Source organism: Pseudophryne corroboree, chromosome 11 (assembly GCF_028390025.1).
Source record: "Pseudophryne corroboree isolate aPseCor3 chromosome 11, aPseCor3.hap2, whole genome shotgun sequence".
NCBI lineage: Eukaryota > Metazoa > Chordata > Amphibia > Anura > Myobatrachidae > Pseudophryne > Pseudophryne corroboree.
In genome coordinates, this window is record NC_086454.1 from 68,121,626 (window position 1) to 68,148,492 (window position 26,867).

A 26,867-nucleotide genomic window follows, 5' to 3' on the forward strand; every position below is an offset into this window, starting at 1 on the left:
AAGGTTAGGGTTAGGCTATGGGAGGGGAGGGTTAGGGTAAGGTTATGGGAGGGGAAGGTTAGTGTTAGGCTATGGGAGGGGAGGGTTAGGGTAAGGTTATGGGAGGGGAAGGTTAGGGTTAGGCTATGGGAGGGGAGGGTTAGAGTAAGGTTATGGGAGGGGAAGGTTAGGGTTAGGCTATGGGAGGGGAGGGTTAGGGTAAGGTTATGGGAGGGGAAGGTTAGTGTTAGGCTATGGGAGGGGAGGGTTAGGGTAAGGTTATGGGAGGGGAAGGTTAGGGTTAGGCTATGGGAGGGGAGGGTTAGGGTAAGGTTATGGGAGGGGAAGGTTAGTGTTCGGCTATGGGAGGGGAGGGTTAGGGTAAGGTTATGGGAGGGGAAGGTTAGGGTTAGGCTATGGGAGGGGAGGGTTAGAGTAAGGTTATGGGAGGGGAAGGTTAGGGTTAGGCTATGGGAGGGGAGGGTTAGAGTAAGGTTATGGGAGGGGAAGGTTAGGGTTAGGCTATGGGAGGGGAGGGTTAGAGTAAGGTTATGGGAGGGGAAGGTTAGGGTTAGGTTATGGGAGGGGAGGGTTAGAGTAAGGTTATGGGAGGGGAAGGTTAGGGTTAGGCTATGGGAGGGGAGGGTTAGAGTAAGGTTATGGGAGGGGAAGGTTAGGGTTAGGCTATGGGAGGGGAGGGTTAGAGTAAGGTTATGGGAGGGAAAGGTTAGGGTTAGGCTGCAGCAGCGGAGGGTTAGGCTGGGGCAGAAGACAGTTAGAATTAGGTTACAGGAAGGGAGGGTTAGGACACCATTGGAGCAGCCGTACCCACCGTGCCAGGTACATCACCACTAGACCACAACATTCTAATCTTCCTGACATTTCATTAGTGTCGCCATGATTAATGTCAACAAAGTATATCACACCCATAGGTAATTCATGTTATGTCTGTTTCCCATATTCAGCATGCCTGTTTGGTGCAGAAGGTGTGCCTCTGACAGTACAAGCAGGATAAGCGTCAGAAGTAGAGAACAGTAGTATACACCAGGAGAGATCAGTAGTATGTATACACCAGGAGAAAACAGTGGTATATACGCCAGTAGAGAACAGTAGTATATATGCCAGGAGAGAACAGTGGTATATACGCCAGGATAGAACAGTAGTATATACACCAGCAGAGAGAAGCCATATATATGCCAGTAGAGAACAGTAGTATATACGCCAGGAGAGAACAGTGGTATATACGCCAGTAGAAAACAGTAGTATATACGCCAGGAGAGAACAGTGGTATATACGCCAGTAGAGAACAGTAGTATATACGCCAGGAGAGAACAGTGGTATATACGCTAGTAGAGAACAGTAGTATACTGTATATACGCCAGGAAAGAACAGTAGCATATACACCAGTAGAGAGCAGCAGTATATACGCCAGATTGGGGCCAGGAGAAAACAGTAATTTGTTCACCAGAATTGTGCCAGGAGCTACAGTATGTGTTACTTACAACCCAGTCTTTGCGAACTATCATCGTCTTCATAATCTGGATAGTGAAGTATACGGGGATCAGAAGTGGGGGTCCAACTGCAAGAGATATAAGAAACATTACATTTGAGGACACCAATGCTGAATATTAAACCCACAGTCATTCTCAATATCACCAACTGATTTTTAGTTTATGTGTTCACTTTATTATCCATCCATTTCTATCCATCATCTCTTTTATTCCTTCACTAAGCACTTAGGGGGTCATTCAGATCTGATCGCTGGGCTGTGTTTTTTTTTGCTGCCCTGCGGTCAGATAGTTGCCGCCTACATGGGGAGGGTTAAATCGCTATGCAAGTGTGCGATCGCATGGGTAGCAGAGCTGCACAAACTGATTTTGTGCAGCTTCTGCGCAATCCCAGAACTTACTCTTCCTGTGCGATTGTTTCCAGCTGATCGGGGCCGGAGCTGACGTCAGACACCCTCTCTGAAAATTCCTGAGACCGCTGGCATTTTTACGGACACTCCCGGAAAACGGTCAGTTGACACCCAGAAATGGCCTCTTCCTGTCAATCACCTTGTGAACGCCCGTGCGTTCGGATTTTTCCACACCATCCCGTTGCTAGGTGCCGATGCCTGTTGCGCAACGCGTTGGTGCATTGCGGTGCATACACATGCGCAGTTCGGATCTGATCGCCCGCTGCGCAAAAATGCACAGCAGCGATCAGATCTGAATTAGGCCCATTATCAGGGGCGGTATAAGAGAGGGGCGCGTGTCCAGTCTTAGCTGGCGCATGCGCTGAGTAGTGTGTGGCACTGTGCTAGATTCTACTGTGTCAGCAAGAGGACAGTATAGGTGCAGGGTGAGCCGTGTGCATCGCACATCCTGACCCGTACCTATACAGCTACACCCATGCACACTACACATCCTACATATAATACTCTTATCATTATTATTAGTTAATAAAGACCTATTTGTCTCTATGTATTATATTTTGTTCAATATCACCAAGCTCAGCGCTGGTAATCTTATTACCATATAAGGCTTAGTAACACCGAATGCCCCCAGACAAGAGCTAAAACACATTATACTGGACAGTGGAGGTGATTCAGACCTGTTCGCAGTCGATTTTTGCACTGCTGCGTCCAGGTAGTCGCCGCCTACAGGGGGAGGAGGTAATCGCTGTGCAGTCTCTGCACGGTTCAGGACTTACTCTTCCAGTGCGATGATCCGGCCCAGAGCTGACGTCAGGAACCCTTCCTTTAAACGGCTGGACACGCCTGCGTTTCTCCGGACACTCCTAGGAAACGGTCAGTTGACACCCACGAACGGCATCTTCCTGTCAATCTTCTTGCGATCGCCGGTGCAATCACTTTCTTCGGCCATCCCGTCGCTGTCCTGCACTCCCCGTCGCTGGGGGGAACCTCGTGCCTACGCATTGCGGTGCATATGTACATGCAGTTCATACCTGATTGCTGCTGTGCGAAACGCACATCAGCGATCGGGTCTGAATGACCCCCAATATTTGTTCTATCATTTATTTTATGTCCTATTATATGGACTAGCTGAACCTTACTGAAAACCTGTGCGCTACATTATTAAATATCTGGTTTGTTTTGCTTGATCATCATTCACATCATACTGAAAACTATTATCCTAATGACGTTTCATCCACACTCTTCAATAAGACATTGAAGCTTATTATAATTGAATTACTCACTCAGAAAAAAATACTGATGTTGGTAATTATAGGGCAGGTACTTTAACTTCTTCTTGCCATACTATGAAAAGGAGTAGAACATTGTTAGACTAACAGTACAGCAACGTTACACTTAATAATACATCTTTCTGCATACATATTTTCTTAATTATCTGAAATTACTGCCACGAACAACTGCGACAAACAGCTGTATAAAGGTGGGTGGGTGGTACAGCCATTTGAAAGGAGAGGGAGATTCCAGACTGATGAAGGCAAGACATGATTGGATGTAAGGCAAAGACACGATTGGATGTAAGGCAAAAAAGGCTGCATGTGATTGGTTAGCTGCAACTGATATCCAATCACATACCTCCATTATCTTCTTTTCAAAGGCACAATCTCTCCGCTTGGTAATTATACATGTATTATTACATATGGCACATACCTCCACAGGCTGTGCGTCTCCCAGGACAAATATGTGCACCATGTTCACATCAGGGTCCTTGCTGAATATGTTAGGCTTAGCATGGTGCTGGAAATGCCGATGGTTCCACCAGTTGGCTGACGCTCCCTGCAGGCAGATGGACCCATATGAGCTGGGAAGCAAGATGGAGTCTCAGTGCATAGTTCTCACCCCTATAACTCCCTGATTGCAAATGTTTTAGGTTTAAGCTCCATGACATTGTATCAAATATTTATTCATGGACCATAAATATTATAGAGCATTGTTGTAATAAAAATGTTTTGCTATATTAAAAGGGTGTTTCCACCTATGGGGGATTTTCCAAACCCCTTTAGAGTTGACCAATCATAAAACTTGTTGCGATCTTAGATTTAGCCGCATTAGAGCGCCTAGCATTAAGCAGTGAATGCCGGCAGGTACGGGAGGGATGGTTACCAATTTAAGCAATACGTATAACTATTTTATATGTTATTGAATGAGAGTAAGACAAGTGCACTTTAACTTCCAAAAAAGCAACAGCGTGTCACGTCATTCATTCCCCACCCAGCTATTATTCCAAGTATGACAGCACCTTCAAGTGGCCGATGACGAACTTATGACCAATGTGGTTCCATTTCGAAGTCTTAAAGACAGACAGGTGTCCAAAATCATGCTGCAGCCAACCAGCCTGGGCCTGGAGAGAATACATTGGTCCATATGAGCGTTGCATTATAACACTACATATGTGACAATATAATACACTATAGTTTGTCTCCCGATTGGATAAACCAGTTAGTTATACATAGGTTACTTCATAGTTTAGAGGTGAGCTGAACAACCTGAGAAATTGAAAGGAGAAGAACGGTGATTATGGTGGGTATCCAACCGCTGCCAAGATAGAAGAGGGTGGCCCAAGCGAGGAACTCCAGGACTATGATGTGTGACAGGTAGAGGCTGAAAAACACCACACTGGCGTTGAAGAGTCCCATTTCTTCTGCTGTCTTACGTAGCTGTCGGAAGTCTTCCACCTGCTGAGACTGTGCCAGAATGAGAGGGCAGGGGGTTATTAAAATATTAAGATAGACCGTTTCACAAGTTAATCTTTTCTAGGATAAGCCTTGATGACTTCCCATATCCTTTTAGTTGAATTTTATCACACTGCAGTACTTGCTCCCCTTTTATAACATATAGGGGGTCATTCCGAGTTGATCACTCGCTGACGTTTTTTACACAGCATAGCGATCAGGCTAAAAACTGGCTGTTCTGCGCATGCACGCGCCAAGTAATTTCACACAAAACTAAGCAATTTTACACAGGGGCGAGCGACGCTTTTCAGTCGCTCTGCTGATCGTGTGTGATTGACAGGAAGTGGGTGTTTCTGGGCGGAAACTGACCGTTTTTCGGGAGTGTGCTAAAAAACGCAGGCGTGTCAGGCTAAAACGCAGGAGTGGCTGGGGAAACGGGGGAGTGGCTGGCGAACGCAGGGTGTGTTTGTGACGTCAAATCAGGAACCAAACAGTCTGCAGTGATCGCAATCTAGGAGTACGTCTGGAGCTACTCAGAAACTGCAGGAAAAGATTTTCGAGCAATTCTGCTAACCTTTCGTTCGCACTTCTGCTAAGCTAAGATACACTCCCAGAGGGCGGCGGCTTAGCGCTGCATTGCTGCTAAAAGCAGCTAGCGAGCGAACAACTCGGAATGAGGGCCATGATTAGCACATGTACAGCAACACTGCACTGCAAATATAATGTGAAAATCACTGGAAAAGTCAGTCAAAATCTCCTACTGCCAGTTCAAGGGAAAACGCTCAGTCAAAATCTCTCATAGTCAAAATCTCTCATAGTTAAGATCTCTCCGTGTGTATGCACCTTAAGTTCTGATTATTATTTATTTATTTGTTCCCATGAACGGGTGGGTAGGAGCCCCGGTGCATGTGCTCAAGGCCTACAATGCTGTTAAGTTGGCCGTGTTCTATCATTATCATTTACTACAGAGGTCATATATATATTAACATTATTGGTATATTACTTAGATACTACACATGTCTAGTGTACATTGCTATGAACAAAAGCATTCATTTAGCATTTTTATCTATTATAAGATAATGTAACTCCGTAATAACCTTTATAATTCTTATCAAGGTATGTCATTTCCATATCTCACTTGCATGTATGTATGTATACTGTGTTGTATTCTATGGGTGAAATTCAAATGTTTGAAAAATCGGTTGGGTGTCTGTTTTTTCCTGTCTATTAAACAGGAAAAAACAAACTCCCAACTGACTTTTCAAACATTTGAATCTCCCCCTATGTACGCTAAGAACAGCGATAAATCAATTTCAATATTCTGCTTCTATTCTACTACGTTCCTAATGGATATTGACTTACACTGTACATATTTCAAATAATGGTGGTGAGTATTTTTAGACCAGGGCTGACACACAATATATTATTATTGGACACCATAACAGGAAAACATAAGCTTATTAGCCTATGCTAGAAATGGCACATATAGTGGTGTAGTTGTATATGGAAGTACTGAGCTGCGTAATGATGCACAGGAAGACATTTGTACCTGCTGACAAAGAACAAGCTACACAGTTATCACTCATTTGCAGTGCAGAATTGTGTTACAGCGGCTGGTCAGGGAATGAGGCCAGCTTCAGAATGTTATCAATAATACAGGAAACCAGAGTGCTATTAGGCCTCGCACAATACCCCTGCATCAATAATGGAGAACAAGATTATATTACACCACAGCACGCACATCTGCATCCATTTACAGTGCTTATTCATGATGAGCCAACCAACAGAACTGGAACTACTGTACATAACCCCGCAATGCCACAAGTAATATGTAACTAGTACACACATTGCAGTAGTGGGCTATGGTGGTCATTCCGAGTTGATCGCAGCCAGCAACTTTTTGCTGCTGCTGCAATCAACTAGCACATGCCTATGGGGGGGTGTATTTTAGCTTAGCAGGGCTGCGATCGGTTGTGCAGCCCTGCTAAGCTAAAAAAATTTCAAGCACAAGTAGACCAGCCCTATACCTACTTACCCTGTGTGACGATCTCAGCGATGCAGGAGCCGGCTTTGATGTCAGACATCCGCCCTCCGTTCTTCTGGACACACCTGCGTTTTCCTTACCACTCCCCGAAAACGGCTGGAAACGCTGTGGAGATGCCCAGGTACGCCTTCTTCCTGTCCATCTTCTTTGCGGTCCGCTCTGCAACCGCTTCCTTCTCAAGACACGACGTAACCCGGCGACCCCTGTCGCCAGGCGTCGCGCAAGCGCACTGCGGCCTTCGCGCATGCGCATTCCACGCCCGTTTGCACCGCAGCGATAAGCCGCCGCGATAAGCCGCTGCGTGCGAACGGGTCGGAATGACCCCCTATGTGCAGAGGAAGCCTAAGAGAGGCAAGGGCCCATGTGCAGGCTCCGAGCGAGTAACCTCCTCTCTGGCACTGCAGTAGACTCTGGGTGTCTGCCAGAGTCTACTGCTCATGTGCAGGTCTCCGGTAACATGGTGTCCACGACACATTCCCGGAGACTTCTCTATTAATTATGCAGAAATCACTATTTCCTCAATGATTTCTGCAGCGTCTGCTGATGCAGGGCTCCAGAGTGGTAAGTAGTGGGTGAAGGGTGTATGGTGTGGGCACCCCTGGACCCATGTGCACTGCACACCATGCACCCATTATAGATAAGCCAATGGCTGCATGCCAAAGCAGCCAGTATTTACCCGGATCAGCACCACTGTCTATCAGTGAAGAAACAAGATATCCCTATTAAGATTTGCGTATTCTCAGATTTGTCCTAATGTTCTTGTATCACATACTAACAACACAGATATGAGCATAACTGTGCAAGGAACCAATTCATGTTCAGTGGTTAGCTGCATGCTGTACTGATGTACACATTTATACTTTTGAATGTACAGTGATGACATGTATTGAACATTGTATGCTTGAAAAACATTTACTGCATTATGTGACATTCGACCTATACAAAGAAGGGCATAAATCAGACTGGTGTGGGCCCCATACCAACATATTGAAGGGGCCCCTGTCCCAATGTTTCTTCAGAGACACCTCTCCACAGCAGTTATTAATTTTATGACCATAACAGTGCCCTAGATCATTTTCTGAAGCATAGTAGTGCCCTAGTTAATATTATGCCCCATAGTAGTGCCCTAGTTACTATTATGCTCCACAGTAGTGCCCTAGTTAGTGTTATGCCCCATAGAAGTGCCCTCTTTTAATTTACGAACCATTGTAGTTCCCTAGTTTACATGATGTCACATTGTAGGGCTGCCTGTACACATTATGCCAAACAGTACCCCCAATTCACATTATGACATTCAGTGTCCCCAGTTCATATTATGCTACATTACAGTGCCCCCTGTTCATACTGTGCCACGTTACCCTCCAGTACAATTGACATGAGGCCAGAGCATGGCGGGATGGTGCGGCCGATTGTTGTGTGTAATCATGCTCAAAGAAGACTTCTTGGTTCTTGCGAATTCAGGCGCACACCAGGGGTAGGGCTTATACTAGCATTAGCATACAGTTGCAAAACACAACTACAGCAAAAGACACTAAAAAGGTCACAGCAGGCCCATCAAGTAACCTTACACCAGGACTATAGCACGCACAATAAGACATCTACAAGACCTATCTTAAAGATACAGAATAGCCAAACTGGATACATTGCGAACGGGAGCAAACACTTTTAGCGCAATGTTCAGATTACAAAGTAGCGCTCTGTTCTAAACCAAAAGAGATTTTGTTTTCTAATACCACCAAACATCAGATTTCATTGTATGTGAACCACAGAGTGATAATTAATGCAATATCTGTTTGAAGACTTTATTCGGCGAGTAAGTAATTGTATAATAAACTGAACTTTGATGTTATTTGTCTTTGAAGCATAGGTTCTCATGTTTCTCTATGTCTGTATCACATTCCAAGGCTTTCTTCCTCCCCCGATCTAGTCTCTGAGTATACTCGGCACAATACACAAACAGTGGCAATTGGGTTAAAGGCTTACGTTTTTCTCCCGATCCTGGCTGGGCTCATTCTCCGCCAGCTCACCAATACAGAGGGGCTTTAGAAACTTTCTCACAAATGAAAGGTCTGGATGAAAAGCATGGAAAGCATCCTATGTGGGAAATACACATTAGAACAGGCATTAAACATATGTGTCCATCCGACACGTCATACACTGATGTACAACATTTGATTGTCATTTAACAGTAGTATAATTGATTTATATTACTACATTTGGTGCTCCTATATCAAAGGGCAACAGCGACTCAGTATTGGACTCGTCAATCTAAGGGCATGTGTCAGAAAAACACTGAGGTACTGAGGTGAATGGGCAAAATATTCTCTGTAAAGCGCTGCGGAATATGTGTGCGCTATATAAGTAACTGGTAATAAATAAATAATAAATAAACACATGAGGGCAGGTTATATACAAAGGTATATAGATATATAGGGATAGGGGTACCAGCGACCAATGGTGTTAGATATAAATATGTTAAGAGGAAAACATATGTAAAAATAAGAATTTACTTACCGATAATTCTATTTCTCGTAGTCCGTAGTGGATGCTGGGAACTCCGTAAGGACCATGGGGAATAGCGGCTCCGCAGGAGACAGGGCACATCTAAAGAAAGCTTTAGGATCACCTGGTGTGCACTGGCTCCTCCCCCTATGACCCTTCTCCAAGCCTCAGTTAGGATACTGTGCCCGGACGAGCGTACACAATAAGGAAGGATTTTGAATCCCGGGTAAGACTCATACCAGCCACACCAATCACACTGTACAACTTGTGATCTGAACCCAGTTAACAGCATGATAATAGAGAAGCCTCTCGAAAAGATGGCTCACTACAACAATAACCCGAATTTTTTGGTAACAATAATTATGTACCAGTATTGCAGACAACCCGCACTTGGGATGGGCGCCCAGCATCCACTACGGACTACGAGAAATAGAATTATCGGTAAGTAAATTCTTATTTTCTCTGACGTCCTAGTGGATGCTGGGAACTCCGTAAGGACCATGGGGATTATACCAAAGCTCCCAAACGGGTGGGAGAGTGCGGATGACTCTGCAGCCCCCAATGAGAGAACTCCCGGTCCTCCTCAGCCAGGGTATCAAATTTGTAGAATTTTACAAACGTATTTGCTCCTGACCAAGTAACTGCTCGGCAAAGTTGTAAAGCCGAGGCCCCTCGGGCAGCTGCCCAAGATGAGCCCACCTTCCTTGTGGAGTGGGCATTTACAGATTTTTGGCTGTGGCAGGCCTGCCACAGAATGTGCAAGCTGAATTGTAATACAAATCCAACGAGCAATAGTCTGCTTAAAAGCAGGAGCACCCAGCTAGTTGGGTGCATAGAGGATAAACAGCGAGTCAGATTTCCTGACTCCAGCCGTCCTGGAAACATATATTTTCCGGGTCCTGACAACGTCTAGCAACTTGGAGTCCTCCAAGTCCCTAGTAGCCGCAGGCACCACAATAGGTTTGGTTCAGGTGAACGCTGAAACCACCTTAGGGAGAAACTGAGGACGAGTCCTCAATTTCGCCCTGTCCGAATGGAAAATCAGATAAGGGCTTTTACAGGATAAAGCCACCAATTCTGACACGCGCCTGGCCCAGGCCAGAGCCAACAGCATGACCACTTTTTCTGTGAGATATTTTAACTCCACAGATTTAAGTGTGTCAAACCAATGTGACTTTTGGAACCCAAAAACCACCTGGAGATCCCAAAAGTGCCACTAAAGGCACAAAAGGAGGCTGTATATGCAGTACCCCTTTAACAAATGTCTGAACTTCAGGGACTGAAGCTAGTTCTTTTTTGGAAGAAAATTGACAGAGCCGAAATTTGAACCTTAATGGACCCCAATTTCAGGCCCATAGATACTCCTGTTTGCAGGAAATGTAGGAATCGACCCAGTTGAATTTCCTCCGTCGAGCCTTACTGGCCTTGCACCACGCAACATATTTTCGCCAAATGCGGTGATAATGTTTTGCGGTTACATCCTTCCTGGCTTTGATCAGGATAGGGAAGACTTCATCCGGAATGCCTTTTTCCTTCAGGATCCGGCGTTCAACCGCCATGCCGTCAACGCAGCCGCGGTAAGTCTTGGAACAGACAAGGTCCTTGCTGGAGCAGGTCCCTTCTTAGAGGTAGAGGCTACGGATCCTCCGTGAGCATCTCTTGAAGTTCCGGTTACCAATTCCTTCTTGGCCAATCCGGAGCCACTAATATAGTGCTTACTCCTCTCCATCTTATCAATCTCAGTACCTTGGGTATGAGAGGCAGAGGAGGGAACCCATACACTGATTGGTACACCCACGGTGTTACCAGAGCCTCTACAGCTATTGCCTGAGGGTCCCTTGACGTGGCGCAATACCTGTCGAGTTTTTCCCAACGGTTTATAATCATGTGGAAGACTTCTGGGTGAAGTCCTTACTCTCCCGGGTGGAGGTCGTGCTGAGGAAAACTGCTTCCCAGTTGTCCACTCCCGGAATGAAAACTGCTGACAGTGCTATCACATGGTTTTTCGCCCCGCGAAGAAACCTTGCAGCTTCTGCCATTGCCCTCCTGCTTCTTGTGGCACCCTGTCTGTTTACGTGGGTGACTGCCGTAATGTTGTCCGACTGGATCAACACCGGCTGACCTTGAAGCAGAGGTCTTGCTAAGCTTAGAGCATTGTAAATGGCCCTTAGCTTCAGGACATTTATGTGAAGTGATGTCTCCAGGCTTGACCATAAGCCCTGGATATTCCTTCCCTGTGTGACTGCTCCCCAGCCTCGCAGGCTGGCATCCGTGGCCACCAGGACCCAGTCCCGCATGCCGAATCTGCGGCCCTCTAGAAGATGAGCACTCTGCAACCACCACAGGAGGGATACCCTTGTCCCTGGTGACAGGGTTATCCGCTGAAGCATCTGTAGATGCGACCCGGACCATTTGTCCAGTAGGTTCCACTGGAAAGTCTTGCGTGGAATCTGCCGAATGAGATTGCTTCGTAGGAAGCCACCATTTTTACCCAGAACTCTTGTGCATTGATGCACTGAGACTTGGTTCGGTTTTAGGAGGTTCCTGACTAGCTCGGATAACTCCCTGGCTTTCTCCTCCGGGAGAAACACCTTCTTTCTGGACTGTGTCCACGATCATCCCTAGGAACAGAAGACAAGTCGTCGGAACCAGCTGTGATTTTGGAATATTGAGAATCCAATCGTGCTGCCGCAACACTACCTGAGGTAGTGCTACACCGATCTCCAACTGTTCCCTGGATCTCACCCTTATCAGGGAATCGTCCAAGTAAAGGATAACTAAAATTCCCTTCCTTCGAAGGAATATCATCATTACGGTCATTACTTCAGTAAAGACCCGGGGTGCCGTGGACCATCCCTACGGCAGCGTCTGAACTGATAGTGACAGTTCTGTACCATAACCTGAGATACCCTTGGTGAGAAGGGTAAATTTTGACATGAAGGTAAGCATCCTTGATGTCCCGAGACATCATGTAGTCCCCTTCTTCCAGGTTTGCAATCACTGCTCTGAGTGACTCAATTTTGAATTTGAACCTCTGTATGTAAGTGTTCAAAGATTTTAGATTTTAGATTTTAAAATCGGTCTCACCGAGCCGTCTGGCTTCGGTACCACAATAGTGTGGAATAATACCCCGTTCCCTGTTGCAGGAGGGGTACCTTAATTATCACCTGCTGGGAATACAGCTTGTGAATGGCTTCCAAAACTGCCTCCCTGTCAGCGGGAGACGTCGGTAAAACAGACTTTTGGAAACGGCGAGGGGAATACGTCTCGAATTCCAATTTGTACCCCTGAAATATTACCTGAAGGATCCAGGGGTCTACTTGCGAGTGAGCCCACTGCGCACTGAAATTCATTGAGAACGGGCCCCCACCGTGCCTGAACTTGTAAAGCCCTAGCGTCATACTGAGAGCTTGGCAGAGGCGGAAAAGGGTTTCTGTTCCTGGGAACTGGCTGATCTCTGCAGCCACTTTTTTCATCTCCCTCTGTCACGAGCAGAAAAGAGGAACCCTTTTGTCCGCTTGCCAACCAGGACTGCGCCTGATAATACGGCGTCTTATTTTGAGAGGCGACCTGGGGTACATTCCCTTTTTTTTTTTTTTTTTTTTTTTAAGGCAATACTTCCAAATGCCGTTTGGAATCCGCATCACCTGACCACTTTACTGGTATAATTGGACAACGCACTTATACTTGATGCCAGTCGGCAAATATTCCGCTGTGCATCATGCATATATAGAAATGCATCTTTTAATTGCTCTATAGGCAATAATATACTGTCCTTATCTAGGATATCAAATTTTCAGTCAGGGAATCCGACCACGCCAACCCAGCACTGCACATCCAGGCTGAGGCGATTGCTGGTCGCAGTATAACACCAGTATGTGTGTAAATACATTTTAGGACACCCTCCTGCTTTCTATCAGCAGGATCCCTAAGGGCGGCCATCTCCAGAGAGGGTAGAGCCCTTGTTCTTACAAGCGTGTGAGCGCCTTATCCCCCCTAGGGGGTGTTTCCCAACGCACCCTAACCTCTGGCGGGAAAAGGTATACTGCCAATAACTTTTTAGAAATTATCAATTGTTATCGGGGGGAAACCCACGCATCATCACACACCTCATTTTATTTCTCAGATTCAGGAAAACTACAGGAAGTTTTTCCTCACCAAACATAATACCCCTTTTTTTTGGTGGTATTTATATTATCAGAAGAGTGTAAACTTTTTCCATTGCCTCAATCATGCAATGTGTGGCCCTATTGGAAATCACGGTTGTCTCTTCACCGTCGACACAGGAGTCAGTATCCGTGTCGGCGTCTGTATCTGAGGTAACGGGCGCTTTAGAGCCCCTGTATGAGACGTCTGGACATGCACAAGCTGAGTAGCCGGCTGTCTCATGTCAACCACTGTCTTTTATACAAAGCTGACACTGTCACGCAATTTCAACAGTACATCCACTCAGGTGTCGACCCCCCAGGGGGTGACAACACTATTACAGACACTCTACTCCGTCTCCTCATCATTTTTCTCCTCATACATGTCGACACAAACGTACCGACACACAGCACACACACAGGGAATGCTCTGATAGAGGACAGGACCCCACTAGCCCTTTGGGGAGACAGAGGGAGAGTTTGCCAGCACACACCAGAGCGCTATATATATACAGGGATAACCTTATATAAGTGTTTTTCCCTTTATAGCTGCTGTATTGTTTATACTGCGCCTAATTTGTGCCCCCCTCTCTTTTTTAACCCCTTTCTGTAGTGTAGTGACTGCAGGGGAGAGCCAGGGAGCTTCCCTCCAACTGAGCTGTGAGGGAAAATGGCGCCAGTGTGCTGAGGAGATAGGCTCCGCCCCTTTCTCGGCGTCCTTATCATCCGTTTTCTTGTATGTTTTGGCAGGGGTTAAATGCATCCATATAGCCCAGGAGTTATATGTGATGCATTTATTTTAGCCATAAAAGGTTTTCTATCGATTTATTGCGTCTCAGGGCGCTGCCCCCCCAGCGCCCTGCACCCTCAGTGACCGGAGTGTGAAGTGTGCTGAGAGCAATGGCGCACAGCTGCGGTGCTGTGCGCCTACCTTTATCTGAAGACAGGAAAGTCTTCTGCCGCCGATTTTTCCGGACCTCTTCGCTCTTCTGGCTCTGTAAGGGGGCCGGCGGCGCGGCTCCGGTGACCCATCCAGGCTGAACCTGTGATCGTCCCTCTGGAGCTAATGTCCAGTAGCCTAAGAAGCCCAATCCACTCTGCACGCAGGTGAGTTCGCTTCTTCTCCCCTTAGTCCCTCGATGCAGTGAGCCTGTTGCCAGCAGGTCTCACTGAAAATAATAAACCTAAACTAAAACTTTCACAAAGAGCTCAGGAGAGCCCCTAGTGTGCACCCTTCTCGTCGGGCACAGAAAATCTAACTGAGGCTTGGAGGAGGGTCATAGGGGGAGGAGCCAGTGCACACCAGGTGATCCTAAAGCTTTCTTTAGATGTGCCCTGTCTCCTGCGGAGCCGCTATTCCCCATGGTCCTTACGGAGTTCCCAGCATCCACTAGGACGTCAGAGAAATTTAAAAAGGGGGATAATGGTGACCTATTAAAACATTTTTTACAAATTTATTGCAAAAATACATATAGGGGTTCAATAAAAATTACACAAAACCACATAAGCCATAAAAAAGTTTACAATAACTATGTATATAAACCAGAATTATTATTTTTTTTTACCAAAAATAAAATAAAAAAACGAACACAAAATATATGAGATTCTCTTATTTTAATATGGGGAGTCAATGAGGTACACCCAACACGTTTCGTCTGACAGACAAAACGCGTCTATTAAGATAAGAGAACCTCATATTTATTTATTTATTTTTTAAATATTTAACAAAATATATTTTTCTGGTTTATATATATATATACCGTACAGGTTGAGTATCCCTTATCCAAAATGCTTGGGACCAGAGGTATTTTGGATATCGGATTTTTCCGTATTTTTGAATAATTGCATACCATAATGAGATATCATGGTGATTGGACCTAAATGTAAGCACAGAATGCATTTATGTTTTATATACACCTTATACACACAGCCTGAAGGTCATTTTAGCCAATATTTTTTATAACTTTGTGCATTAAACAAAGTGTGTCTACATTCACACAATTCATTTATGTTTCATATACACCTTATATACACAGTCTGAAGGTCATTTAATACAATAGTTTTAATAACTGTGTGTATTAAACAAAGTTTGTGTACATTGAGCCATCAAGAAACAAAGGTTTCACTATCTCACTCTCACTCAAAAAAGTCCGTATTTCGGAATATTCCGTATTTCGGATATTTGGATATGGGATACTCAACCTGTATATGTATTTTTACATGTATTACATGTATTTTTGGAACAAACTTATAAACATTTTTTTAATAGATCGCCATTATCCCCCTTTTTTACATTTTACATATGTTTTCCTCTTAATATATTTATATCTAACACCGTTGGTCGCCGGTACCCCTATCCCCATATATTTATCTTTATCTAAACAGCACTTTACCTATGCTGAATATTTAGGGGATAGCTGACACCCTATACTAATAAGGGAGTGTTTGAGGCTATCAAAATAAGATTTTACTCACCGGTAAATCTATTTCTCGTAGTCTGTAGTGGATGCTGGGGACTCCGTAAGGACCATGGGGAATAGACGGGCTCCGCAGGAGACTGGGCACTCTAAGAAAGATTTAGTACTACTGGTGTGCACTGGCTCCTCCCTCTATGCCCCTCCTCCAGACCTCAGTTAAGGAAACTGTGCCCGGAAGAGCTGACATTACAAGGAAAGGATTTTGGAATCCAGGGTAAGACTCATACCAGCCACACCAATCACACCGTACAACTTGTGATAACATACCCAGTTAACAGTATGAACAAACAACATAGCATCAACCAAAGGATGCCAATATAACATAACCCTTTATTAAGCAATAACTATATACACGTATTGCAGAAAGTCCGCACTTGGGACGGGCGCCCAGCATCCACTACGGACTACAAGAAATAGATTTACCGGTGAGTAAAATCTTATTTTCTCTAACGTCCTAGTGGATGCTGGGGACTCCGTAAGGACCATGGGGATTATACCAAAGCTCCCAAACGGGCGGGAGAGTACGGATGACTCTGCAGCACCGAATGGGCAAACACAAGGTCCTCCTCAGCCAGGGTATCAAACTTGTAGAATTTTGCAAAGGTGTTTGAACCTGACCAAGTAGCTGCTCGGCAAAGCTGTAATGCCGAGACCCCTCGGGCAGCCGCCCAAGAAGAGCCCACTTTCCTTGTGGAATGGGCTTTTACTGATTTTGGATACGGCAATCCCGCCGCAGAATGAGCCCGCTGAATCGTGTTACAGATCCAGCGAGCAATGGTTTGCTTTGAAGCAGGAGCACCCAGCTTGTTGGATGCATACAGGATAAACAGCAAGTCAGTTTTCCTGACTCCAGCCGTTCTGGTCACATAAATCTTCAAAGCCCTGACTACATCAAGCAACTTGGAATCCTCCAAGTCACGAGTAGCCGCAGGCACCACAATAGGTTGGTTCAAATGAAAAGATGACACCACCTTCGGCAGAAATTGTGGACGAGTCCGTAATTCTGCCCTGTCCATATGAAAAACCAGATAGGGGCTTTTACATGACAAAGCCGCCAATTCTGACACACGCCTAGCCAAAGCCAAGGCCAAGAGCATTACCACTTTCCACGTGAGATACTTTAGCTCCACGGTTTTAAGTGGCTCAAACCAGTGGCATTTCAGGAAACCCAACACCACGTTGAGATCCCAAGGTGCCACTGGTGGCACAAAAGGGGGCTGAATATGCAGCACTCCCTTAACAAATGTCTGAACCTCAGGAAGAGAAGCCAGTTCTTTCTGAAAGAAAATGGATAGGGCTGAAATCTGGACCTTTATGGACCCCAATTTCAAGCCCATAGTCACTCCTGACTGTAGGAAGTGCAGGAACCGGCCCAGCTGGAATTCCTCTGTTGGGGCCTTCCTGGCCTCACACCAAGCAACATATTTTCGTCATATACAGTGATAATGTTTTGTTGTCACGTCCTTCCTAGCCTTTATCAGCGTAGGAATAACTTCATCCGGAATGCCTTTTTCCGCTAGGATCCGGCGTTCAACCGCCATGCCGTCAAACGCAGCCGCGGTAAGTCTTGGAACAGACAGGGCCCCTGTTGCAACAGGTCCTGTCTGAGAGGCAGAGGCCATGGGTCCTCTGTGAGCATTTCTTGCAGTTCCGGGTACCAAGTCCTTCTTGGCCAATCCGGAACAATGAGTATTGTTCTCACTCCTTTTTTTCTGAGGGTCCCTTGACCTGGCGCAATACCTTTTTAGCTTTTTGTTGAGGCGGGATGCCATCATGTCCACCTGTGACAATTCCCATCGATCTGTAATCTGCGTGAAGACTTCTTGATGAAGTCCCCACTCTCCCGGGTGGAGGTCGTGTCTGCTGAGGAAGTCTGCTACCCAGTTGTCCACTCCCGGAATGAACACTGCTGACAGTGCTTGCACGTGATTCTCCGCCCAACGAAGAATCCTGGTGGCTTCCGCCATCGCCACCCTGCTTCTTGTGCCGCCCTGGCGGTTTACATGAGCCACTGCGGTGATGTTGTCTGACTGAATCAGCACCGGTTGGTTGCGAAGCAGAGGCTCCGCTTGACTCAGGGCGTTGTATATGGCCCTTAGTTCCAGGATATTGATGTGCAGACAAGCCTCCTGACTTGACCACAACCCTTGGAAGTTTCTTCCCTGAGTGACTGCCCCCCATCCTCGGAGGCTCGCATCCGTGGTCACCAGGACCCAGTCCTGTATGCCGAACCTGCGGCCCTCGAGAAGGTGAGCACTCTGCAGCCACCACAGAAGAGACACCCTGGTCCTGGGGGATAGGGTGATCAGCCGATGCATCTGAAGATGCGATCCGGACCACTTGTCCAACAGATCCCACTGAAAGATCCTCGCATGGAACCTGCCGAAGGGAATGGCCTCGTATGACGCCACCATCTTTCCCAGGACTTGCGTGCAGTGATGCACCGACACCTGTTTTGGTTTTAAGAGGTTTCTGACGAGAGTCACAAGCTCCTGAGCCTTCTCCGCCAGGAGAAACACCCTTTTCTGATCTGTGTCCAGAATCATGCCAAGAAAGGGCAGACGCGTCGTAGGAATCAGCTGCGACTTTGGGATATTCAGAATCCAGCCGTGCTGTTGCAACACTACCTGAGAGTGTGCTACGCTGATCAGCAACTGCTCTCTGGACCTCGCCTTTATGAGGAGATCGTCCAACTATGGGATAATTGTGACTCCTTGCTTTCGAAGGAGCACCATCATTTCCGCCATTACCTTGGTAAATATTCTCGGTGCCGTGGATAGGCCAAACGGCAACGTCTGGAATTGGTAATGACAGTCCTGTACCACAAACCTGAGGTACTCCTGATGAGGTGGATAAATGGGGACATGAAGGTAAGCGTCCTTGATGTCCAGAGACACCATAAAATCCCCCTCTTCCAGGCTTGCAATGACCGCTCTGAGCGATTCCATTTTGAACTTGAATGTCTTCAGATAAATGTTCAGGGATTTTAAATTCAAAATGGGTCTGACCGAACCGTCCGGTTTCGGTACCACAAACATTGTGGAATAGTAACCCCTTCCCTGTTGAAGGAGGGGAACCTTTACCACCACCTGCTGGAGATATAACTTGTGAATTGCCGCTAACACTACCTCCCTTTCCATGGGGGAAGCTGGCAGGGCCGATTTGAGGTAACGGTGAGGGGGCATCACTTCGAATTCCAGCTTGTATCCCTGAGACACAATCTGTAAGGCCCAGGGATCCACCTGTGAGCGAACCCACTGGTGGCTGAAATTTCGGAGACGCGCCCCCACCGCTCCCGGCTCCACCTGTGGAGCCCCAGCGTCATGCGGTGGATTTAGTGGAAGCCGGGGAGGACTTCTGTTCCTGGGAACTAGCTGTATGGTGCAGCTTCTTTCCTCTACCCCTGCCTCTGGCAAAAAAGGATGCACCTCTGATTTTCTTGCTTTTTTGTGATCGAAAGGACTGCATTTGGTAATACGGTGCTTTCTTTGGTTGTGAGGGAATATATGGCAAAAAAATTGACTTCCCAGCCGTAGCTGTGGAAACTAGGTCCGAGAGACCGTTCCCAAACAATTCCTCACCCTTATAAGGTAAAACCTCCATGTGCTTTTTTGAATCGGCATCACCTGTCCACTGCCGAGTCCACAGGACCCTTCTGGCAGAAATCGACATTGCATTTATTCTTGAGCCCAGTAGGCAAATGTCCCTCTGGGCATCCCTCATATATAGGACAGCGTCTTTTATATGCCCCAGGGTCAGTAAAATAGTATCCTTGTCCAAGGTATCCAGTTCCTCAGACAGAGTATCTGTCCATGCTGCTACAGCACTACACATCCAGGCAACGCAATTGCCGGCCTCAGTATGGTACCGGAATGTGTATAAACAGACTTCAGAATACCTTCCTGCTTCCTATCCGCAGGATCCTTTAGGGAGGCCGTATCCTGTGACGGTAGGGCCACCTTCTTAGATAAGGGCGTCAGAGCCTTGTCTACCCTAGGGGAGGATTCCCAGTGCAACCTGTCCGTTGGCGGGAAAGGGTACGCCATAAGTAACCTTTTGGAAATCAGCACTTTCTTATCAGGAGAATCCCACGCTTTTTCACATAACTCATTTAACTCATGTGAAGGGGGAAAAGTCACCTCTTGCTTTTTCTCCCCAAACATATAAACCCTCGTGTCAGGGACAGGGTTTACCTCTGATATGTGCAATACATCCTTCATTGCTATAATCATGTAGCGGATGGCTTTAGCCATTTTAGGCTGCAATTTTGCATCATCGCCATCGACACTGGAGTCAGAATCCGTGTCGATATCTGTGTCAACAATTTGGGATAGTGGGCGCTTCTGAGACCCTGACGGCCTCTGTGCTGTAGGATCAGGCATGGGCTGAGACCCCGACTGTCCCAAGGCTTCAGCTTTATCCAACCTTTTATGCAAGGAGTTTACATTATCATTTAACACCTTCCACATATCCATCCAATCAGGTGTCGGCGCCGTCGGCGGAGACACCTCATCCATCTGCACCTGCTCTGCCTCCACATAGCCCTCCTCATCAAACATGTCGACACACGCGTACCGACACACCACACACACAGGGGATGCTCTATATGAAGACAGGACCCCCACAAGGCCTTTTGGAGAGACAGAGAGAGTATGCCAGCACACACCCCAGCGCTATATAACCCAGGAATTACACAGTAACTTAGTGTTTACCCAGTAGCTGCTGTATATATGATTACTGCGCCTAAATTTATGCCCCCCCCCCCCCCCCTCTCTTTTTACCCTCTTTCTACCTTGAGACTGCAGGGGAGAGCCTGGGGAGCTTCCTCTCAGCGGAGCTGTGGAGAGAAAATGGCGCTGGTGAGTGCTGAGGAAGAAGCCCCGCCCCCCTCAGCGGCGGGCTTCTGTCCCGCTTTCTGTGTAAAAATAATGGCGGGGGCTCATGCATATATACAGTGCCCAGCTGTATATATGTTACTTTTGCCAAGAGGTATCATAATTGCTGCCCAGGGCGCCCCCCCCCCCCTGCACCCTGTACCCTACAGTGACCGGAGTGCGTGGGTAGTGTGGGAGCAATGGCGCATAGCTGCAGTGCTGTGCGCTACCTCATATGAAGACAGGAGTCTTCTGCCGCCGATTTTGATGTCTTCTTGCTTCACCCGCCGGCTTCTGTCTTCTGGCTCTGCGAGGGGGACGGCGGCGCGGCTCTGGGAACGGACGACAAAGGTTAAGATCCTGTGTTCGAACCCTCTGGAGCTAATGGTGTCCAGTAGCCTAAGAAGCGCAACCTAGCCGCAGTTAGTAGGTTTGCTTCTCTCCCCTCAGTCCCACGTAGCAGAGAGTCTGTTGCCAGCAGAAGCTCTCTGAAAATAAAAAAACCTAACTAAAATACTTTCTTATTAGCAAGCTCAGGAGAGCTCACTAAAATGCACCCAGCTCTGTCCGGGCACAGATTCTAACTGAGGTCTGGAGGAGGGGCATAGAGGGAGGAGCCAGTGCACACCAGTAGTACTAAATCTTTCTTAGAGTGCCCAGTCTCCTGCGGAGCCCGTCTATTCCCCATGGTCCTTACGGAGTCCCCAGCATCCACTAGGACGTTAGAGAAAAGTGATTATTTATTTTATATTATTTTTCACACCCGCATGTGGCGCCATACTCACATTGGTTTATATATATATATATATATATATATATATTGCAACAGGAGTCTTGCTAGAATGTGCTCTGCTACAAAAATTCCACCAGCAACCGACTCCAGGCTTGTGCAACAACAACAAATACCGTATATACTCGAGTATAAGCCGACTTTTTCAGCACTTTTTTTTGTGCTGAAAAAGCCACCTCGGCTTATACTCGAGTCAGTGACAGGCAGAGGCAGAGCAGTGTGAAGGAGGGACACGAAGCGCACAGCGCGCGGCTCTCCTGTGTCCCTCCTGCATCTCCGGCGGCAGCAGCGGCGGTTCTATTACAGGAAGTACCCGTTCGTGACCTCTGATCACGAACCGGCACTTCCTTTAATAGACCTGCCGCGGCCGCCGAAGATGCAGGAGGGACACAGGAGAGGCGCGTGCTGTGCGCTTCGTGTCCCTCCAGAAGACAGCGCGGGATCGACGGAGGGGTAAGTAACAACACTGTGGGGCATACCTGGCACTTGGGGAGGGAGCATATCTGGCAGCATGAGGGGGTATATGTGGCAGCATGAGGGGACGTATCTGGCAGCATGAGGGGACATATCTGGCAGCATGAGGGGGCATATGTGGCATCATGAGGGGACATATCTGGCAGCATGAGGGGACATATCTGGCAGCATGAGGGGACATATCTGGCAGCATGAGGGGGCATATCTGGCAGCATGAGGGGGCATATCTGGCAGCATGAGGGGGCATATGTGGCAGCATGAGGGGACATATCTGGCAGCATGAGGGGACATATCTGGCAGCATGAGGGGACATATCTGGCAGCATGAGGGGGCATATCTGGCAGCATGAGGGGGCATATCTGGCAGCATGAGGGGGCATATCTGGCAGCATGAGGGGGCATATGTGGCAGCATGAGGGGCATATGTGGCAGCATGAGGGGCATATGTGGCAGCATGAGGGTCATATGTGGCAGCATGAGGGACATATGTGGCAGCATGAGGGCATATCTGGCACATCAGGCACTGTGGGGCATATCTGGCACTGTGGGCATATCTGGCAGTGTGGGGGCATATCTGGCAGTGTGGGGGCATATCTGGCACTGTGGGGGCATATCTGGCAGTATGAGGGCATATCTGGCACTGAGGGCTGTGTACGGCTAGAGCTGCATTTCCCACCCTAGGCTTATACTCGAGTCAATAAGTTTTCCCAGGTTTTTGTGGTAGAATTAGGTGCCTCGGCTTATATTCGGGTCGACTTATACTCGAGTATATACGGTACCTTTTATTCAGGTTGCTCAAACACAAAGATACACGTAAAACAAAAATATCACTGTCTCTAGTGAAAAAAACCAGGGAGGTTATGCCCTGCCTCACTCCCTCTTACTAAATAAGGAACCGTTCAGGTCCCGGCATCCTGACACTAGTACCCCAGTCTTCCGGATCCCACTGTTCCTAGCAGACCTATCACCTGGACACTAATTGCCGTCAGGAGCCCTGACTCATGGGAGAGACTCTGCTTTAAACCCAGCACCTAGGTGCTGGCTGATGAAGCAGCTTCTTGGGCTAAATAGCCTATAAGACCTGGTCTGGGCCAAATGGATGGGAACCTGGTCCATCCACACTTCCCACCTACCCTGTGTGTAGCTTACAGGTGGCAAAGTACCTCTCCTGCCACAATATATATATATATCATACTTGCCTACCTGACCCTCTCCATGAGGGAGAAAATGCTCTGTTCCTGGACTTTCCTGGTAATGTATGATTGCCATCACCTGTGGTGAAACACCTTTCTTATCAATTAACTAGCTCCCCACAGGTGATGGCAATCATACATTACCAGGAAAGTCCAGGAACAGAGCATTTTCTCCCTCATGGAGAGGGTCAGGTAGGCAAGTATGATATATATATATATATACACACACACACATACATACAAAGAGCATTTTGCCAGCTCTGCAGTACACATGCAACTTTTGGTCCAAAGTTACGGAGCACAGGCAATACAGCTGAAGTACAGACAGAGAAAACTGGTGGTACCGCATTCTGCAGAGTTTGGCATAAATGACAGCACATTTTGCAGAGAAGAAGATTATTTTGATAAGATAAAGTGGGGTGGGGGGTGCATATTATCAGGTGTTCCTTGATGTGCACAGTAATTTCCTCTCCACACAGATGGAACTGAACTAGTTTGTTCTCCTCCTGTACTATTAATTGGATAACACACTTCCCACACACAGGGCATTATGCAATGAATACAAACATTTCAAATAATAACTAAAAGAATAAGAAGCCTGACAAATCCTTAACCGCTTTATCACCAGTTTAACAGACAGACCACAAGCATCAGATCCCCCTCACTATAGTGAAAACATGCCCCAAGTAGGTCAATGGAGGGCAGGTTCCCCTATGGAGTGGGACGGGGATGACCAATAGGGGCTCATCTTGGTCCTACCTGGCAGTGGTGCACGCAGGGGGGGGTTTCTGAGTACCCAGAAACCCCCCCTGACAGACCAAATTTGTTTTTCATAGACGGGGACAACCTTGTCTCCGTCTCTGCGCCAGCCGCGGCCCACCCCCGGACGTGATCAGAGCTGCTGCAGACAGCGAGTCCCTCTGATCGGCAGAGCTCTGCACTACATACAAACATGGCTGAAGGAGATGCTACGTTTGTCAAGCAGCGGCTCCGCTCACATCTGGTCTGGCGCCATACTCGTCAGGACTGAGTGAATGCCGTTTACGTTGCAGGCCGCCCATCGCGCCCGGAGGTCAGTCCAAGCTCTGCTGGGTGAGTGCCCTGCTCGCTGCTCTGTCTGGCTCCTTCTCCATTGTTCCAGGACGCAGCAGCCCACACTGTGAGTAGTAAGTAGTCGGGGACGTGCTCCTCTAGCTGGCTTCTGGGCACTGTACCACTCCATCACCAGCAGCACCGGACCCACCGACCCAGCCCCTGTGTGTCTGCATCCAGTCCAATAGCCCAATTTGACTGAAAGCGTGCCACCCGGGCAACCCTGCTGTACATCAGATCTAGAGTTACCTGAACGCTTTAACATACAGATTCATTTTGTAGAAAACACAAGTGGTGTTAATATACTGTATGCATAATTGTCTTTATCCAATATTTGTTTAAATAAGATTTTAAACCTACCGGTAAATCTATTTCTCCTAGTCTGTAGAGGATGCTGGGGACTCCGTAAGGACCATGGGGTATAGACGGGCTCCGCAGGAGATAGGGCACCTAAAAAGAACTTTTACTATGGGTGTGCACTGGCTCCTCCCTCTATGCCCCTCCTCCAGACCTCAGTTAGAGAACTGTGCCCAGAGGAGATGGACAATACAAGGCAGGATTTAGCAATCCAAGGGCAAGATTCATACCAGCCCACACCAATCATACCATGTAACCTGGAACATACATAACCAGTTAACAGTATGAACAAACGACAGTAACGGTCCAAGACCGATGTCAGCTGTAACATAACCCTTATGTAAACAACAACTATATACAAGTCTTGCAGAGTTTCCGCACTGGGACGGGCGCCCAGCATCCTCTAAGGACTAGGAGAAATAGATTTACCGGTAGGTTTAAAATCTTATTTTCTCTTACGTCCTAGAGGATGCTGGGGACTCCGTAAGGACCATGGGGTTTATACCAAAGCATCCAATCGGGCGGGAGAGTGCGTATGACTCTACAGCACCGACTGAGCAAACGCTAGGTCCTCATCAGCCAGGGTATCAAACTTGTAGAATTTAGCAAAAGTGTTTGACCCCGACCAAGTCGCCGCTCGGCAAAGCTGTAATGCCGAGACGCCTCGGGCAGCCGCCCAAGAAGAGCCCACCTTCCTAGTGGAATGGGCTTTAACCAAATTTGGTATCGGCAATCCAGCCGTAGAATGAGCCTGCTGAATCGTATTACAGATCCAGCGAGCAATAGTCTGCTTCGAAGCAGGTGCGCCAATCTTATTAGCAGCATACAGGACAAACAGAGCCTCTGTTTTCCTAATTTTAGCCGTTCTGGCTACATACATTTTTAAGGCCCTGACTACATCCAGGGATCTGGAATCCTCCAGGTCACTTGTAGCCACAGGCACCACAATAGGTTGATTCATATGGAATGAAGAAACCACTTTAGGCAAAAATTGCGGACGTGTCCTCAATTTAGCTCGATCCACATGAAAAATCAAATAGGGGCTCTTGTGTGACAAAGCCGCCAATTCAGACACTCGCCTTGCTGATGCCAAGGCCAACAGCATGACCACCTTCCAGGTAAGAAATTTCAACTCAACCTTGTTAAGCGGTTCAAACCAGTGTGATTTTAGGAACTGCAACACCACGTTCAGGTCCCATGGAGCCACTGGAGGCACAAAAGGGGGCTGGATATGCAGCACTCCCTTTACAAACGTCTGGACTTCTGGAAGAGAAGCCAATTCCTTCTGAAAGAAAATCGAGAGGGCCGAAATCTGTACCTTAACAGAGCCTAATTTCAGGCCCATATCCACTACTGTCTGTAGGAAGTGGAGAAAACGACCCAGATGAAAATCTTCCGTAGGTGCATTCTTGGTCTCACACCAAGACACATACTTTCGCCAGATACGGTGATAATGCTTAACCGTCACCTCCTTCCTAGCCTTTATTAAAGTAGGGATGATCTCTTCCGGAATCCCCTTTTTCGCTAGGATTCGGCGTTCAACCGCAATGCCGTCAAACGTAACCACGGTAAGTCTTGAAATACACAGGGCCCCTGTTGCAACAGGTCTTCCCTCAGAGGAAGAGGCCAGGGATCTCCTGAGAGCATCTCTTGTAGATCTGAGTACCAGGCCCTTCGAGGCCAGTCTGGGACAATGAGTATTGTCTGTACGTTTCTTTGCCTTATGATCCTCAACACTTTTGTGATGAGAGGAAGAGGAGGAAATACGTAGACCGATTTGAACAGCCACTGTGTTATCAGAGCATCTACTGCCACTGCCTGAGGGTCCCGAGACCTGGCACAATACCTCCGAAGCTTCTTATTGAGGCGTGACGCCATCATATCTATTTGAGGAGTTCACCAAAGACGTGTTATGTCTGCAAAGACTTCTTGATGAAGTCCCCACTCTCCTGGATGGAGATCGTGTCTGCTGAGGAAGTCTGCTTCCCAGTTGTCCACTCCCGGAATGAAGACAGCCGACAGAGCGCTTACATGATTTTCCGCCCAGCGAAGAATCCTTGTGGCTTCCGCCATCGCGACTCTGCTTCTTGTCCCGCCTTGGCGGTTCACATGAGCCACTGCTGTGACATTGTCTGATTGAATCAGAACCGGTAGGTTTAGAAGAAGACTCTCCGCTTGTCGAAGGCCATTGTAAATGGCCTTGAGTTACAACACATTGATGTGTAGACAGGACTCCTGGTCTGACCAAAGACCCTGAATTTTTTTTCCCTGTGTGACCGCTCCCCATCCTCGGA

The 26,867-nt window shown here is 47.3% G+C and overlaps 1 protein-coding gene across 1 annotated transcript in view; it reads right to left on the minus strand.

Moving 5' to 3' along the window:
* LOC134968865 (fatty acid desaturase 2-like) overlaps positions 1-26,867 on the minus strand; it is a 65,955-nt gene that overhangs the window by 22,636 nt on the left and 16,452 nt on the right. Inside the window, exons 3-8 of the mRNA XM_063944401.1 lie at positions 8,654-8,764; positions 4,441-4,638; positions 4,194-4,295; positions 3,605-3,730; positions 3,181-3,241; positions 1,482-1,558 (exon numbers count right to left, since the gene is read on the minus strand). Of these exons, the coding sequence (XP_063800471.1) occupies positions 1,482-1,558; positions 3,181-3,241; positions 3,605-3,730; positions 4,194-4,295; positions 4,441-4,638; positions 8,654-8,764 (675 nt within the window). The remainder of the gene's footprint in view (positions 1-1,481; positions 1,559-3,180; positions 3,242-3,604; positions 3,731-4,193; positions 4,296-4,440; positions 4,639-8,653; positions 8,765-26,867) is intronic.